At 39.7% G+C, this 17281-nt stretch overlaps 1 protein-coding gene across 4 annotated transcripts in view; it reads left to right on the top strand.

Moving 5' to 3' along the window:
* Positions 1-9407: 9407 nt before the first annotated feature.
* Positions 9408-17281, top strand: part of LOC136876987 (aladin) — a 122094-nt gene continuing 114220 nt past the window's right edge. For 3 of the 4 annotated variants that reach the window (XM_067150775.2, XM_067150767.2, XM_068228567.1), the window contains exons 1-2: positions 9701-9861; positions 9986-10121. In XM_067150775.2, the coding sequence (XP_067006876.2) occupies positions 9999-10121 (123 nt within the window). In that variant the 5' untranslated portion in view covers positions 9701-9861; positions 9986-9998. Of the gene's footprint in view, positions 9503-9700; positions 9862-9985; positions 10122-17281 lie in introns of those variants that run through there. The other variant, XM_067150783.2, reaches the window with a different exon arrangement.

Genomic DNA, 17281 nt, shown 5'->3' on the forward strand with positions numbered 1-17281 from the left:
TGTCTGGAAGTTGAAATTGTACCATATGACTTGCTATCCATTGTTTTGAACTTTTCACCTCCCCTGTATTCTGGCTTCTGGAGGAGAGAAACTGTGACATGAAAATGTTAACAAGTATTTATTTGGGCATATCTGCTCATGTATTGGAATGTTATCTCCCATTATCACCCATTGCTTGGAATTGCTGTTGATTGGTGCGATCGACAATGTAAAAATATTTATATCTGCAAGTTGCCTTGTGACGCTGAGCTACGATCTTCCCATTCGTTCAATAAATCGATTGTGCGCGCATGCGCGTAGCTTGTGCTAGATTGGGTGGGTCTGCTCGCCACTGTCAGTCCTTGATTCGGGAGGAAAAGGGATATTTCGTAGGTTATTGGCAGAATTTATCTTCAAAAGTGCCTTCCCTTACACAAGAGAGTCCACCGTTTCTTCCGAGCAGCCGCAGAACTCTACCTTCCTCTGCATTAAGGTAGGTTTGAAAATGGTATTCCTTTCGTAACGCTTCTTTTTACATGTGTGTCTCAGGGATTGTGCACGTCCTGACTAGTGACGAAGGCGATTGGTCTAACGCGTCATGGGTATTTAGAAAAAAAGGGCGAAAGTGTAACCTGTATAAGTGAAGCTATATTTCTTGGAGCATATTTAACCTGTGTATTGGAATATTATTTCCGTTTAATTGTCCATTGTTTGGTACGCCTCTTTTATTGGTGTAATTCTACTGTATCTAATTATTTAAATGTGTGATATGTAATTGTTGCGTCATAGCTGAGATGAAGGTTATTACCCTCGCTGAAAAATTAATACTAGCGCGCATGCCCGGAACGCTTCTTCTTCCTCGAGTGAGCTTCTCCAGGCGCATTGGTTGTCTGTCCGGGATTCAAGATGGATATGCGTATGTGTGTGTCCATGGGGATACGTGCTGTGGTCGGTGAAGTGGAGTTTGATACTCCAGGCTAAACTAATTTAAATATTAACTCAATTTCTACATGTAGTTTTGATTTATTTTTTGTTTTTTCTTCTTTGGGTATGGATAGATGCGTGATGTGTTAACATTTTACAAGCGGCCGTGTGCCGATCTTGAAGTGAGTGCTATGTGAAAGTTTGAATAATCCTCCTTTATTTTCGTCTCGCCTGATGTAAGTAATCTCAAATTCATATGTATATTTGGAACTGGAACTCTACTATCCGTTGGTTTATTAAAGAAGATTTTACCTTAAATTGAGTAAACAAAACACCGTTATGGAGTCTACTCAAGTTATTAATGACATCATGGGAAAAATAAAATATTACTGACTTTTACCTACCTAAAAAGACTTTTGGCAACGATTTTCTGCACTTGATTTTATTTAAATATCCTTCACCGACCGAAAAACTGTTTAATATGGGTTAATTCGTACCTTCTTGTCAAAAATAATTTTGAACTATTTTATGTGAAAGTAGTAATAATATCAATGGGGTAACTGAGATGATTTGGAATCGCGGTATATGGGCCTATGAGGTTATCCTATAAGCCGTTTTTTTATTTGGGACTCTTGCATGAGTTTTATATTTTCTCCTGATTTTCGTTTGGGTACCTTTTTCCTTATTCTTGTTATGGTGTATTTTATTCTACCTAAATGTTACCTATGCTTGTAAAGTGAACTCTATTTGTAACATTATTCAGTTGTTGGTTTTGCCTGTGTTTGGTGCTTTCTCGGAATAGGATTGTTCTCCTTTTTTTCTAATTCTCGTGTTGGGTGTTTAAATTTTACCTCATAAGTCCATCATGCCGCTTCCAAGGCCACCTTACATTAAATTAAATAACCACGATTTTGTTCTCTGTTAAATTTAAGGTTTATGTGCAATCCAATTTAAATCATACAATCTAATGTAAGTCTTATTATTAATTATCATCGTCACAGTGGTATGTAGAGTTGAAATTTGATTCTGCTACTTCTTAATTTTTCATTTATTTACCGCTCACTAGTCTGATCCATATCAGTGTTTTGTTTTCTTCCTTTCCATTATTACTAGCGTAAGTTTTCATTTTGCGAATACGCTTAAGTTAAGCAGGCCTTGCCTGTTGTCAGTAGTAGCTTGGCTTGGGGAGAATCATTCCCTTTCTTGTGTGATTTGTTCTGCAGGTTTGTTGGAAAACGCATATTTTCTTTACATTATGTGATTGTATGGGGAATATTTTACTATGATTTTATACTTAACCACTTAATGTGAAGACTTAATTAGCTTGAGATTAATTTCAACTTCCATTGAAGTCGCATTTGAGACGCATAATCAATGTGAACTTGATACCATGATTATAATTTAAACATGTTAATGTGAAGGTTGAATAGGTTGAAACAAATTTCTAGTTTCATTAAGCAGCTTAGCATTTTGTATTGGATCCATTTAACTTAAATTTTACTATCAAAAGGAAACCATAGTTACTGGCCAGTATTTGATATTTATATGAATTTTTCTGTTATCCGTCATTTTTTTTTAACTTTGGAAAACACTATGAGATTTTGAAACTTCTTTCAGTTTAAATTTATTCTAAATTAAATTTACTTACTTAAATATTTGTTTCCACCTTAAGAAGGTCTTGTCCTATCATTTGGTGTACTGAGCGTCATTAGTAATTTGTCAAGTGTCAACTTTCATTTTGAGTCCTGGCCTTTTACCTCTAATTAATTTTTGGATTCCTTCCACATTTTATTTATGTAATTTACTCCGGCCAAGGTAAGTTGATCTTGTTTCTTGTTCTTGATTTTGGTTGTTTGCAGTGTGTTTGTTTGTGCGTATCCTTGAATTAATGAAGTATGCTAAATATTGACAAAGGTATTTGTCTGGATTATTTAATTCCGGTAGCGCATTCTATGTTCCACAGTGACGAAAAGCTGAAAAATCAAGTATGCTGTAGTTTCATAGCAAAATACTGTTGTTTCCTTTACAGCTGCCATTTACTTGTGTTTTTATTCCGAAGATGTCATTCCCATTATATGTCAGCCAATGACAGTGCTAGGAGCTGCTCAACTGATGGACAATGGCCCGTGCAATATTTCATTAGGTTATGAAAGAAAATCTACACTTTGAGGTGGGCTCGGTGGGACCCTGGCATTCATAATGAAGATATCTCACCTCTATAAGCATTTTAAGGTAAATTTTATAACCCGCAAAGTTGTTCGTATAAAATCATAGTAAAATATTCCCCATACAATCACATAATGTAAAGAAAATATGAGTTTTCCAACAAACCTGGAGAACAATTCACACAAGAAAGGGAATGATTCACCCCAATACAATACGGAGTATTTTCTTCAATTAAGAGTTTTGGTTTGTTTAACAAAAGTCGTAAGTATGAAACTGAGAGTTTTAGTTGTCCATGCTTTTGTTTTATTAGTGCCCGCAATGGGCACTTGTTGTGTTCCGTTGTGCAAGTCTCGCCAAGCAAATCTCACAGAAAGGAAATAAGATTTCACTGCAAGAGAACTTCAAAAAGAGATGGTTGGCTGCTGTGCCCAGACAACGTTGCAGTAAAGCAAAGAAAGCAAATTGTTTCCATTAGATTATTCCCGTGTATGTAGCCTTCATTTCCGCAAAGAAAACTCTGAAGGGAATTCCAAAAAAGAACATTTTAAAGCCAGAATTTGTATCCAGTTATCCGAGTTACTTGCAACCACGAAGGCTTGAACGTCAAAATAAACGCGTGGAATCAACATACCTCAGAAAAAGCACTGATGTAAACGTATACGAAGCTAATTTTGGTAAGTTATATTTAACGTTATCTAATGTATTAATTAAATCTATATTCACAGTAGTATGTGCATATGTGCAATTCAGTTAGGTGAAACAGTTGAAATTCAGCTTGCGAGGTGAAAGGACGTGGTGTGCTGAGGGAGTGAAAGGTGTACGAGTGTGCTAATATGGAGTTTCAATTAATCAATACAGATGTGCTATAGGCACACTGCAGGGCAGGTGGAAAGTGAAATCAACTCAAATGGTGAAAAATAGCTTCAGCATTACGCAAATTGTATTTTCATTAGTTGTGGTGATGGTGCTACTAGTGATCGGTGGAGTGGAGTGGAGTGGAGTGGAGTGGAGTGGAGTGGAGTGGAGTGGAGTGGAGTGGAGTGGAGTGGAGTGGAGTGGAGTGGAGTGGAGTGGAGTGGAGTGGAGTGGAGTGGAGTGGAGCTAAATCCAGGCCCTAGGCTGTCATGGGAATATATTAAGAAGCTCAAGGAGGTCATGCAAGAATGCCAAGCGGAGAAGACCAAGGAAATGTTAATGGAACAAAAAGTGAATTTAAGGATTTGAAGATCTTTATATAAAGAGAACTTAAGGATATAAAAAGAACAAGAACGAGATAGATAAAATGAGGAAGAAACTCCTGGATATAGAAGAAAGGCTAGGGAACCTCGAAGAAAAGGAAAGGACACGAGTGAATGAAGATAGGAAGAGAAACATACTAATCTACGGGCTGGCAGAAACAGAAAAAGAGAATAATGATATGTTATACAGAATACTTTCCTTAATCAGGAGAAGTTGAAGGTCGAGTGTACTGAGAGTGATATCGATAGTGCCTTTAGATTAGGGAAGAATATAGAAAGAAAGAAGACCAGAAAAAGTATGTATGGTATCTAGTTTGAAGGCCCGAAAAATTTTGGAAAGTGCGAAAAGCTTGAAGGGCACAAAAATATGGATTAAGAAAGAATTGGATCAAGGAGAAATGGAAAATATCCTAGCATTACGTTTTTATCAAGGGAAGGGTATAAAAGCATTCATCCGTGGAAACAGACTTAGAACAGTGGGCGATCGTGGAGTAGGACATGGACTGCTAGTCAGCTACGCGAGCTAGAGCATTGCCCTTATGTGTCAGCTATACGGGAGGCCAGCGGACTAGTGAGCGACGACAATATATCCGAGTCAGCAGCTGTGTGTGGCAATCAGCAAAGTAGAGACAATGAACTGGGTGACGCGGCGCTCGAAACTAGGCTTCGCCAACCCACGAATTCAACTGAAGAAACAGAGGGGGTCCCTAGGAGGCAAGATAACCAGGGAGAAAAGAAGAAAAGAAACGTAAGCAAGCGTTAAATTTGAAAGACATTCAGGCTAAAAAAGGGTTGACAAGGTCTGAGGAAGCCAGGGGGTTGGAAGTGGAAATAGTTAGCTCCCCAAGTGGATCCATTATACAGTTAGAAAAGGCACGAATGACGAGAAGTAAGGCCTTGGCGACAGCAGACATACGCACGAAGAAATAGCCAGACTGGGTCGAGGGATTAATAAATATTGAGGGTATATTGAGAAAACTGGGAAATGATGAAGTTAGACATCTAATGAGAGATAGTGAGATTATTGGAATGGTAGAGACTTGGTTGCCGCAGGGCTACAATGTACATATACCGGGTTTCAAGGTCTGGATTAGAAGGAAACCTAAAAGAAGCCTGAAAGGGCGTTAGCCGAGAGGGATAGTGGTGATCGTAAAAGATGGAATATGCAATCAGGTAGGGCTATGGGAATCGGGTTGTGAGGAAATGATTTGGGTAAAAAGAAAGAAAGGAAATCAGAGTGGGAGAGAGATTTTCATAGGTTTTGGTTACAACCACCCACCGAGGTCCCCGTTTGAGAGTAAAAACTACCTTGAAGATCTTATTGAGTACAAGTAATGAATATCATTGCAAATCCGTACTGAAAGTACCTTGTAATAAATGTAAGAAGTTCATTTCACCTCCGCCTATTCAATACAATTCAAAACGTTGACGTTTAAGTTAAAACATTATACTTGGTTGAAAACTGTTCTAAAATCTGATGCGAAATTGAATAAATTAAAAAAATTACAAATCATATACGGTAGTTAACTGTATCAAAGTAATCATGAATCTACTATACTAATGAATACAATGAACAAACTTCAATTAAAGAAGCCTTCATACAAGTAGAAATATAATATTCATGGCCTGGAGTCATGGTCGAGACTAAATATTAATGAAAGTTTAAAAAATATTATTACAAAATGGTGGAAATTAGTATAGAACAATACAAATGTTTATGTACGAAATGTATGAAGGCTTTTTTTTAATTGAAGTTTGTTCAATGTATTCATTAGTGTAGTAGATTTATGATTACTTTGATACAGTTAACTATATGATTTGTAATTCCAATACTGTGCCAATTTCCGTAATGTTTGATCTTGGCACGTCGTACTTCATGTAGTCTATTCAAGGTTAGCAAACAAGTTATAAATTTTTTGTTTATAGTTCGTGACTAGCCCAGAAAAACGTTGCATTTACGTCGCAAATTTACGAGCAAATCTATTGTAGACCAACCAAATGAGTTTGCCGAAATATCATTAGACCATCCACCTCCGTTGAGCACTCTCTGTATTAATGGTGTGCCTAGCGCAGAAAAACGATGGTTTCATGTTGCAATTCAAATCGAACTTATATTGAATAATTAAATTAATAACTTGATGAGGACTGCTGAAATGTCATTAAAATCTTCTTCATTTGACTAACATTTTAATGTTGTTAATGTGTTTCTGTTGTTGGAGTATTCGGATGTTGGTTTATTAGTTGAAAGGGGCTGTCGAACTGTGGCATGATTTAATCAATGTTAAGCTGCCCAACGTATATAAGCTCCTTAGTGTTGTTGAGCTGTTATCGTGTTGCATAAGAGGTTTCTAGCTCGTTGGTACAGACGTGCACATTAATAGTGTCCCGACATAAACAATCAACACTGCCCCACTCCAGTACTGAAAAGGAGGGTAGGGAGTGAAGGGGTAGTGTTGAAGGCCTCTCCAGTACCGAGAAGGAGGGAAAGGTAGTGAACGGGTAGTGCTGACGGCACAGTGTGTGTATTCCGCGGCGGCCCACATTTCGTTATACTGTAACACTGTGAGATGGCTCCTATCTTACCACAAGTGAATCGAGGCCGTATTATTGGCATGTGGGAGGCTCGCGTGGTCCCCCAAGCAATACCATGCAGTCTTAAGACAGTTTGGAGGTGGGTAGGAATAAGGCAAGAACGAGGTGAAGAAAGATTTGACCGGGCGAGTTGGCCGTGCGGTTAGGCGCGCGCGGCTGTGGGCTTGCATCCGGGAGAGAGTGGGTTCGAATCCCATTGACGGCAGACATGGTTTTTCCGTGGTTTCCCATTTTCACGCCAGGAAAATGCTGGGGCTGTATCTTAATTAAGGCCACGGCCACTTCCTTCCAACTCCTTGGCTTTTCCTATCCCATCGTCGTCATAAGACCTATCTGTGTCGGTGCGTTGTAAAACCACTAACAAAAAAATGGTAGATCATAGGACACATAACAAGGCTCCTAGAAGAACTACTACCCGGGAGATAGTGGGTTCGAATCCCACTGTCGGCAGCCCTGAAGGTGGTTTTCCGTTGTTTCCCATTTTCACACCAGGCAAATGCTGGGGCTGTACCTTCATTTAAGGCCACGGCCGCTTCCTTCCAGTCCTAGGCCTTCTCTATCCTATCGTCACCATAAGACCTATCTGTGTCGGTGCGACGTAAAAGCAAATAGCAAAAATAACAAAATAATACTGTACTTCAATACATCCGCCGCTGTGCCCATTTCAATCACAACAAAGTCTATCTATCTATCTATCAAATGCTTTCATTCCCCACCCTAAAGGGGTGGGGCGGGCCAGCTAGAGGGTGTCGCCCTCTCTCTGGCCAAGAGATGCGGGCGGGTTGGGATTGATGTGACGGAAGAAGGAGTTGGATAAAGGATGTGAATATATAGGAGAATGGAGGAGAATTGTGCCTATGCCTAAGTATTTATTCTTTATTGAAATTAGAATACAGTTGTGATTATGTCAAAATGAGCTATGAACAATGATGCAAAGAGGAAAGGGGTGATACAAGGTGAGAGGGAAATAAATGAAGGGCAAGGGTGTTATAAAAGGAGGAGAAGCTAACAAGGGAAGTTAGAAGAAGGCGAAGGATATCAAAAGAGGGAGGTGGGGGAAGTAAGAAGGTGGGGGCGGGAAGAGATACGGCTGAAATGGTGGATGAGGTGGTTGGGGAGGTGGGGCCGGCCGGGGACTACTTCGAGGTGTGGAGGGATGAGATGGAGGTTGTGGAGGTGAGCGAGATGGTTCTATGCGATGATGACGACCGTTGAGGTGGATCCCGGTGGCGATGAGGCGTTCAACGTCTTCAGCAGTCGGGAGATGAAGTCGTACGAGATAGGTGGGTCCAGCGGAGTTATAGATCCGAAAGGCTCGGCGCACTGGTATCCCTGTCTGTCGGAGTTTCTGGATGATATATGCTGATGGAAGACTGGGCTCTACACCGCAGGCGACACAGCTAAAGGTGGTAGTGCTGGTGGAAGGCGGTGGGACCAATGGTGGCTGTGCCAAGTTGCCAGGAGTATCTTGATGGGAATATCCCTCTTCAGATGACTGAAGTGATGAGCGCTGGGGGTGTGTGGGGTCAGTGGAGGGAGGTAAGGGGAAAGGAAATGTCATGAGAGGGGAAGGATGAGTGGTAATAGTAGTAGTGATAGGAAGGGAAGAGGAGGTGTAAACTGAGGTGGTAATGGTGGTGGTAGCAGTGGTTAGAGCAGTGACAGAGGTAACAGGAGTGAAGGACAAAGGGGGCGGGTGTGAGCAGTAGGGAGGTGGTGTGGTCGCAGCGGGCAGATCGATGGTTCCAGGCGGAGGGTCGTCGGTGTCCGGCAGCTCAGCCAAAAGATCCTCTGGAGTAGGTTCAACTGCATAGAGATGGTTGTAGATGCGTGCGCCATTCTTGATGATGGTAGAGACGTCAGCTGGAGTGGATAAATAGAGAAGTACATCGGATAGTGGTTGAGCCCCGTCGTCGACTAGCCGGCAGGCACCATAGGCACCCGCCAGACGAAGAGCAGTGAGGACATCTTGGTCTGAGAAGACGAGAGGAACGTTGCGGGCAAGGCAGGTGTAGAGCATTGTGGGAAGGCCGACCTCCTACGTGGTGCCAGCCTATATGCTTTGTTGTCTCGACGGGGTGATAAGTAAAGGTGAGCAGTCACCCGGCCGAAGAAAAAATTATGCGTTGCGTTGAAGCAGAGGAAAGCAGCCATGTTGGAGTGTAGTGAACCAGAGCTCGTGTTTTTCTTCACAAAGTCTTGTAGCGGGCTGTCTACATGTAGAAATGCGTGCGTTAAGCGAGAAGGTGGGTCACTACCCCTTGCCTCCTGTTTTGTACTGGAGTGGTCTTCAACACTAGCCCTTCATTCCCTCCCCTCCTTATCAGTACTGGAGTGGAGCAGTGTTGATTGTTTACATCGGGACACCATTAATGTGCGCGCGTATACACGGGTAAAAAATAGCTGTTCAAAGATACGCCCCTTACCGCCAATGAACAGCAGAAGACAAAAAAGCTCACCACGAGATGTCGCGGCGATCGCAACCGACCTGTCCATACCGCTTCGTCACCGCTTCGTGTATGGTCTTGCGTGGCAATTACTGTACATCTTTCGCTGAGGAGAAAACGGAAGTTGATGAAGATGAAGTATTTTATTCTGCATAGGTATGTTCATTTTAGTTACTACGTTTATTGGTAATTTAAAGTAAGCGACTCTTGATCAAAACTTGGTGGTTCTTAGGGACTTTTATCAAGGTATTTAGCGATATTTTAGGATGTAGAGTTGGCAACGCTGACTATCTGGCGCTCGGCGGAGTGCTTGAAAAGTGAACGTCGTAAATGTTATGATCAAAAATGCCGGGAAATGCAAGCTGTCTAATGGTATTGTTCTTTGTAATGGAACTAGTGTTTTGAATATATGATCCCAAAAACAGTTCACGAAGTAGAAGAAGAAGACTATATGAGAGAGACTTTTGATATATAATAATAACTTTAAAGATAACGTGTTTAACTGTTCCAAACTGGTAAGTGTAATATTCATCCATGTGTTCAGTACATAACCTACATTTGGTGTTACTGCGATTATCCATTGCATAACATTTGATTTACTTGAAAATAATGGATCCTTCAACACTTTTACTTATTCAGATCAATTACAAGAATGTGTTCCCTTGTGGGATTCCCCCCTCTGCCTCCTGAGGGTCATATCTCCCTCTGTGAAATGTTTGGAAAGGTGCATTCTGCACCTGCTGATCAAGCCGATTTGAATTTCGTGACAAATGTTGTAAGTAAACACCTAATTTTTGTTTGTTTTCAGATATATTTCAGTTGGATTTTTATGTTTATGCAGTGTGAATTTTTCACTTCAAATTGCAGTGTTCTTTTAGCATTTTCGAGAATGGTACAGTTTTATTTATTTTTTCCTTTTTTTTTTTTTCCTATTAACTGAAAGAATATAATTTATTGCAGGTCGCTGTGACTATAGGCCTAATGCAATTTGCTACAGAGGCTATGCATTGGTAACTTTAAGTGGATGTTGCTGTCATGTATATACACTTTCTGTGTAATATTATCCATTACATGTTCTTTTTTCTTTGCGGGGTCGGGTGTGAAGTGAGATGAATCTTCGTAGCGAGTTTCTGTTTTGACGTTTGGCTCATCTGACAAGTTAATGAGATGAAATTAATTATGTGCTATGTGATAGGAAGGTACTGTCAGCTTGCATTGGGGAGATAGTGGGTTCGAACCCCACTAAAGACAGCTCTGAAGATGGTTTTCTGTTGTTTCCCCATTTTCACACTAGGCAAATTCAGGAGCTGTGCGTTAATTAAGGCCACTTCACTTCCTTCCCGCTCCTAACCGTTTCCTATCCCATCATCGCTATAAGATCTCTCTGTGTCGATTATCTGTATGGTGTCAACAAAATACATGTTCTGTGCTATGTAACATTGGGAATGTTGACTTGTTTGAATTTAACTCCAGTTCCGGTAAAAACATGATTAATGTCTCCATCAAGAATAGATCACAGGAAATGGAAGTCGACTCTGGCCTAAGATATTGGATCCTCCCAGAAGATCAGTAATCTTGGTATCAATTTGAAACCAGCCAAACATCAATTTTCATGCATTTTCCAATGATATTGTTCCACGTAGAGGTAAAGCTAGCCAGCCCCGCAGTGTAGGGGTAGTGTCACTGCCTGTTAACCAGAGGGCTCGGGTTCGATTTCCGGTCAGGTCAGGGATTTTTACCCAGATCTGAGGACTGGTTTGAGGTCCACTCAGCATACACGATTACTATTGAGGAGCTATCCGATGGTGAGATGGCAGCCCCACTCTAGAAAAACAAAAATAACGGCCGAGAGGATCCATTGTGCTGACCACATGACACCTCATAATCTGCAGGCCTTCGGGCTGAGCAGCAGTCACTTGGTAGGCCATGACCCTTCGGGACTATTGCGTCATGGGGGTAAAGGTAAAGCTTTTTTCAGTGCATATTACAGACATAAGTCAGTTGTCACAGAATTGTAGGTCTTTGTATGAGGGGGCATCAGATATAAACAGGATTTTATTTTGTATTTAAATTCATTTATTGAAAAACACAAAGCAAGTACAATTTATTTTCCCACATAGATTCCCCTTTGGAAATGCGTTTGTCCCAGCGTATGGGCAACTTTTTGATGCCCTCATCATAAAAAAGAACAGGTTCGTGTCACCGGCCAATTGCGCCCAAAGTCTTCCACACTCTCATCATCTTCAAATTGTTGCCCTTCTAGAGCTTCTTTAAGCAGTCCGAACAAATGGAAATCTCAGGGCAATAAGTCAGGCTGTAAGGAGGGTAATCAAGTGTAGCCCAGAGCATTTCCTGTAGCTTGAAGGCAGACCTGCAGTATGGGGCCGCACTGTCTTTTGTTTGTTTCTCTCGGAAGGCAGGATGGCATTCTGCGGAAGGCTGCCAACATAGGAACTTGCTGTTTGCTTTACATCACACTGACACAGATAGGTCTTATGGCAACAATGGGACAGGAAAGGCCTGGGAATAGGAAGGAAGCGGCCGTAGCCTTAAACAAGGTACAGCCCCAGCATTTACCTGGTGTGAAAATGGGAAACCACGGAAAACCATCTTCAGGGCTGCCGACAGTGGGATTCGAACCCACTATCTCCCGGATGTGAGCTCACAGCTGCGCGCCCCTAACCGCACGGCCAACTCGCTCGGTAACTTAGGAACTACGGACAGCACTATTGATCTACATTTTTAGGTCCAGCTGTTGACAAAAGCATTGTGCTTGGGGGGCTCACATTCAATGGTGGCAAAATGCTGAATTAATGAAGTATACCGGATAGTGACAAAGCCATTAGTCTGGGTTGATAAGGTCTGGCTTGTGACAGAACCATTGGTCTGTCTTTGTTAGGTCTGGCTAGTGACTAGAAATAATGTACTGTATCTTATTCCATCACAGTAAGCCGTTCCAGAATATTATTTTCCACCGGAGACCTTAGTACAAAAGTAACTGCCCCAGAAAAAAAAACAAGGTAAGGGTAGAGAGTTCCTGATTGGCTAACGGATATTTGGTAGCACAGCAGCTTGCTTTAAGTGCGCACTCCTGCACACACGCTAGCGATATATTTTGTAACTGTTTAGAGGCAGTACTGACATGTCTACTCTGTTATTTTTTGGGTAGTTACAGATATTCTTTGTGTATTTGAAGTGCTTTGTATTAGGCTTACTGGTAATACATTGAGTTATTTACATGTAACCAATCTCATGATTAGACCCGTATTGAATTTTCTATAATATGCTTACAATATTGTGATTTTTTATATCCCACCTTTTCAATACAATTGGTTTTATGTTGTTAGATCATAATGCTACAGCACTGTTTTATAGGGACATGTTTCGCTTGAATTTCAAGCATCATCATCCTGTATAATCATCTCAAGGTTAAGACCTGTCGTATTTGATTAGTTTTGACAAATTTGTGCTTAATTATAATTCTAACAATAAAGTAATAAAATATATAAACATAGGAATAACCATTAATTCTAAAGATATTGACATCCAAAACACAGTGTCTTCAAATGTTGAAAATTTGGCTAAAATTGTTTTCTCAAAGTTCTAGTTTATTAAAAACAATTGTAATTTGACTTCTGTGTTAAAACTTGAGTCGTAATTATAGTTAAAACTTATTGGTGTCTTAAGATTAAAATCTTGGATCCGTTTGGAATTCAGCTTCTTGTTTTAATTTTCAGGCTTGCTACTGTAATTTAATAGTTTTGGGCAGTAAAATGTTGAATTAGTTAGTTTCATCGAACTAGTCTTGTTTTTACAATAAGATTTTTCGTTGGTAGTAGTTTGTATTTATGAGGTATTTAGTCAAAAGGGACATCAATCCAAAATCTTGAGTTGATTTGTTTCTTTCATAATATTTGAATGATGGTGCGTCCCTTTGACTGCTACTACAAAACCTTGTGGACTTTGTTACATTGCGGTGACTGTCCACAAGATTTCGTAGTAGCAGTCAAAGGGACGCACCATCATTCAAATATTATGAAAGAAACAAATCAACTCAAGATTTTGGATTGATGTCCCTTTTGACTAAATACCTCATAAATACAAACTACTACCAACGAAAAATCTTATTGTAAAAACAAGACTAGTTCGATGAAACTAACTAATTCAACATTTTACTGCCCAAAACTATTAAATTACAGTAGCAAGCCTGAAAATTAAAACAAGAAGCTGAATTCCAAACGGATCCAAGATTTTAATCTTAAGACACCAATAAGTTTTAACTATAATTACGACTCAAGTTTTAACACAGAAGTCAAATTACAATTGTTTTTAATAAACTAGAACTTTGAGAAAACAATTTTAGCCAAATTTTCAACATTTGAAGACACTGTGTTTTGGATGTCAATATTTTTAGAATTAATGGTTATTCCTATGTTTATATATTTTTTACTTTATTGTTAGAATTATAATTAAGCACAAATTTGTCAAAACTAATCAAATATGACAGGTCTTAACCTTGAGATGATTATACAGGCTGAGGATGCTTGAAATTCAAGCGAAACATGTCCCTATAAAACAGTGTTGTAGCATTATGATCTAACAACATAAAACCAATTGTATTGAAAAGGTGGGATATAAAAAATCACAATATTGTAAGCATATTAATACATTGAGTAGCGTAGTTCCTTGAAACAGTTCCACGTGGTCATCCCACTTTGCATCTCATGTTTCACGCTGTATTGTGAACACTGAACAAAAGACCTGATATGAGTTATGTAGACGAAAACTCTGCTATGGGAAAATGGTTTCTAATTTCAAGAAATGCTTTGAAAAAATGTACCCATTAGTAATAAATATAATTTTAAAATATCTAAAAATTCCACCATTTCATGTAGTTCTGATAGTGTGCATGGTACTCAAATATCAGGTCTTGAAAAGCCATTGCAAGTGCCATCATGTGTATCCATCCCTCTTGAAAGTTCATCATCGACTGCAACCTGTGGGGCAGTGCAGTAACAGCTGCTATCATAATTTTTATAAAGAAAAAGAGTGATATACAGAAAAGGCTGAACAAGCCACTTACACAGTTGTTTACCGCATATTTCCAACCTTTTTCTATGGCAGAAGACTAGATATTGGCGCTTTTTATACTAGATTTACCAAGCGAGTTGGCCACACGGTTTGGGTCACATAGCTGTTGATTTATATTTGGGAGATGGTGGGTTTAAACCCCACTGTCAGTAACACTGAAGGTGGCTGTCGGTTGTTTCCCATGTTTACATCAAGTAAATGCTGGGGCTGTTCCTTAGTTAAGACTGTCTTGTCCTGTTCTATCTCCTCATCACCATAAGATCAGTCTGTGTCAATGAGATGTCAAAACCAAATAGGAAAAAATTACTGGATTAAACTCTGCTTACCTCTTGCCTGATAGGAGGACTATTTCCCCATCCCTCATTCCGGCAGCATATGAACAACATGTGACACTCTTATTGTCAACATATTTTATAATGCTGAGTTTCAGTATCTGTTTAACTACAGATCCTTGGACATCTATGAATACATAGAGCTACATAGCAGCTATGGTGCTTTTTATGAAGTTTTTCTGGGAGTGTAAATGGGTCTTTGCAAATATTGTCTACAAATAGCTAAGATATGAGTGCCAAGAAATATAATAGATTTTCTGTCATGAGTACCCACATGACAGATTTTAATCATTATTTTTTCACCTTATATCAAGATCGTAGCATACTACGCATCAAAAACAAAGGCATTCTCCTAAACACTTTTTAAAATATGTTTATTCACATAGATTAAAGATTAATAATAATAATGTTATTTGTTTTACGTCCCACCAACTTCGTTGACGGTTTTTGGAGACGCCGAAGTGCCGGAATTTAGTCCCGCGGGAGTTCTTTTACGTGCCAGTAAATCTACCGACACCAGGCTGACGTATTTGAGCACCTTCAAATACCACCGGACTGAGCCAGGATCGAACCTGCCAAGTTGAGGTCAGAAGGCCAGCGCTTCAACCGTCTGAGCCACTCAGCCCAGCTGAGATTAAAGATTTAACCCAACAGGAAATTAAACAAAATTTCAGATAAACATAATATCCTCTTGAAGAATTATTTAAAATCATTAAGAAAAAAAAGATATCAGTCCTAAAGCAGAAAATAAATATTATCATCACACATACTTCTCTCATCTCCACTACCGCCCCGCCCACAACAGTCCCTCCGTCCATTTTCCCCTCTGCCACACGTCAACAAGGCTGCTTCCCAGCCTTCAAAGTTATCATGTATTTCAGCAGTCGAACATCATTGCAACTACAAGTCACATTTTGTCCATTGGGGCCAGCGGGGTGGTAAGTAGTCCATTTCTGCATCGTCTCAATTTATTCCAATATCTTTGAAGTTTTCATTCCAATAGATTCATTTTTCCTATCTTGTAGACTTCTCATCCAAGATTGACATACATCATCACACAGTTACTGGGCATTCAACTTGTGCAATTCAAGATCTCCTATTAAGCCATCCACAGTCACTCGTGAGAGATGTTCTCTACTAAGAAACCCTACAATTTTACTATTCCACCTGTTTGTCAGACATCTACAATGGACTATTTAAAATTGATTTTAACATAAACTTTTGTACTAGAAATAATTATGAATTGAAACTTTGACAAACTTTTTTCATTGTAGTATAGTATAATATTAGTGCATTGTATAATATTGTATTCACACGTATGATCCAGTAAGACAGGAGGAAGTAAGGAGGGAAAAAAATAAAATGGCAGCGGGACCAAACAATATCTCCATCGAGCATCTGAAGGAGTCTATGGATATTGTGCAATATCTCTGGGTAGATCTAATGAACAAATGCATTGAATTAGGACAGAAAGCTGGAGAACAGCAACAATGAAGATTCTCTATCAAGGGAAAGGAAGTACTACAAGCTTCGACTCATACAGAGGAGTGGTATTGGAAAGTTCAAGATGTTCACGAAAGTTCTAAATGAAAGACTACTGGAAATTATCGACAATCAAGTACCGAAATGTCAATTTGGTTTCATGAACGGCAGGAGTACATTACAAGCAATTTCCTACCTATTAGAGCAAATAGAGGACTCCCTTAGACACCGCGGGGGGTAAGTATTACGTGGTATTTGTAGACTACAGGAAAGCGTTCAACCTCGTAAACAGGAAGCAGCTTATCGAGAAACTTAAAGGAATGACTATCATTCCTACACTATTTAACATCTATACAGCAGACATCATGATAATCGTTAAGGAGAACTCGAATACAACTATAATCCTGTATGCAGATGACATGGTGATTGGGTCTCCTATAAGGACAGAAGTACAAGAAGCAGTTAACAAGCTGGAGAATCAGGCCAGGGAAAACAATGTCACTATAAACCAAGAGAAAACTGTACAGATGACTTTTAGGAAGGGTGGAAAAGCAGCAGCAACCGACAAAATTGTGTTTTCAGGCACTCCACTAGAGAGAGTTAACAAATTCAAATACTTCGGGGTTATAGTGCAAACAACAGCATCATCATACAGTCTTCACATAGAAGAAAGTACAACAGCAGCAATCAGGGAAATATACTACATAAAGAATATTAGGAATCTATCAGCACAGCGCTGGCACTATTTAGAAGTGCAATAGCCCCGATCATCACCTACAGCATACAGATCATCTGAGAAAAGTTAAAAATAGGTGAATTAACCAAAATTGAAAAGGTGAAGGCGATGTACATGAAAAGAGCAATGGGAGTAGTGAAGACAGCCCCTTCACGGCTTCTGTATAGACGAGATGATGAGAGAAACCTACTTCATAGAGGACATCAGGATCCAACTCCACCTACCATCAACAGGACCATATCAAGAGCTACTAAGGAACTGAAATAAGAAGAGAGAAGAAATACAGTTGGAATT

This window comes from Anabrus simplex, chromosome 1 (genome assembly GCF_040414725.1).
Source record: "Anabrus simplex isolate iqAnaSimp1 chromosome 1, ASM4041472v1, whole genome shotgun sequence".
Taxonomy (NCBI): Eukaryota; Metazoa; Arthropoda; class Insecta; order Orthoptera; family Tettigoniidae; genus Anabrus; species Anabrus simplex.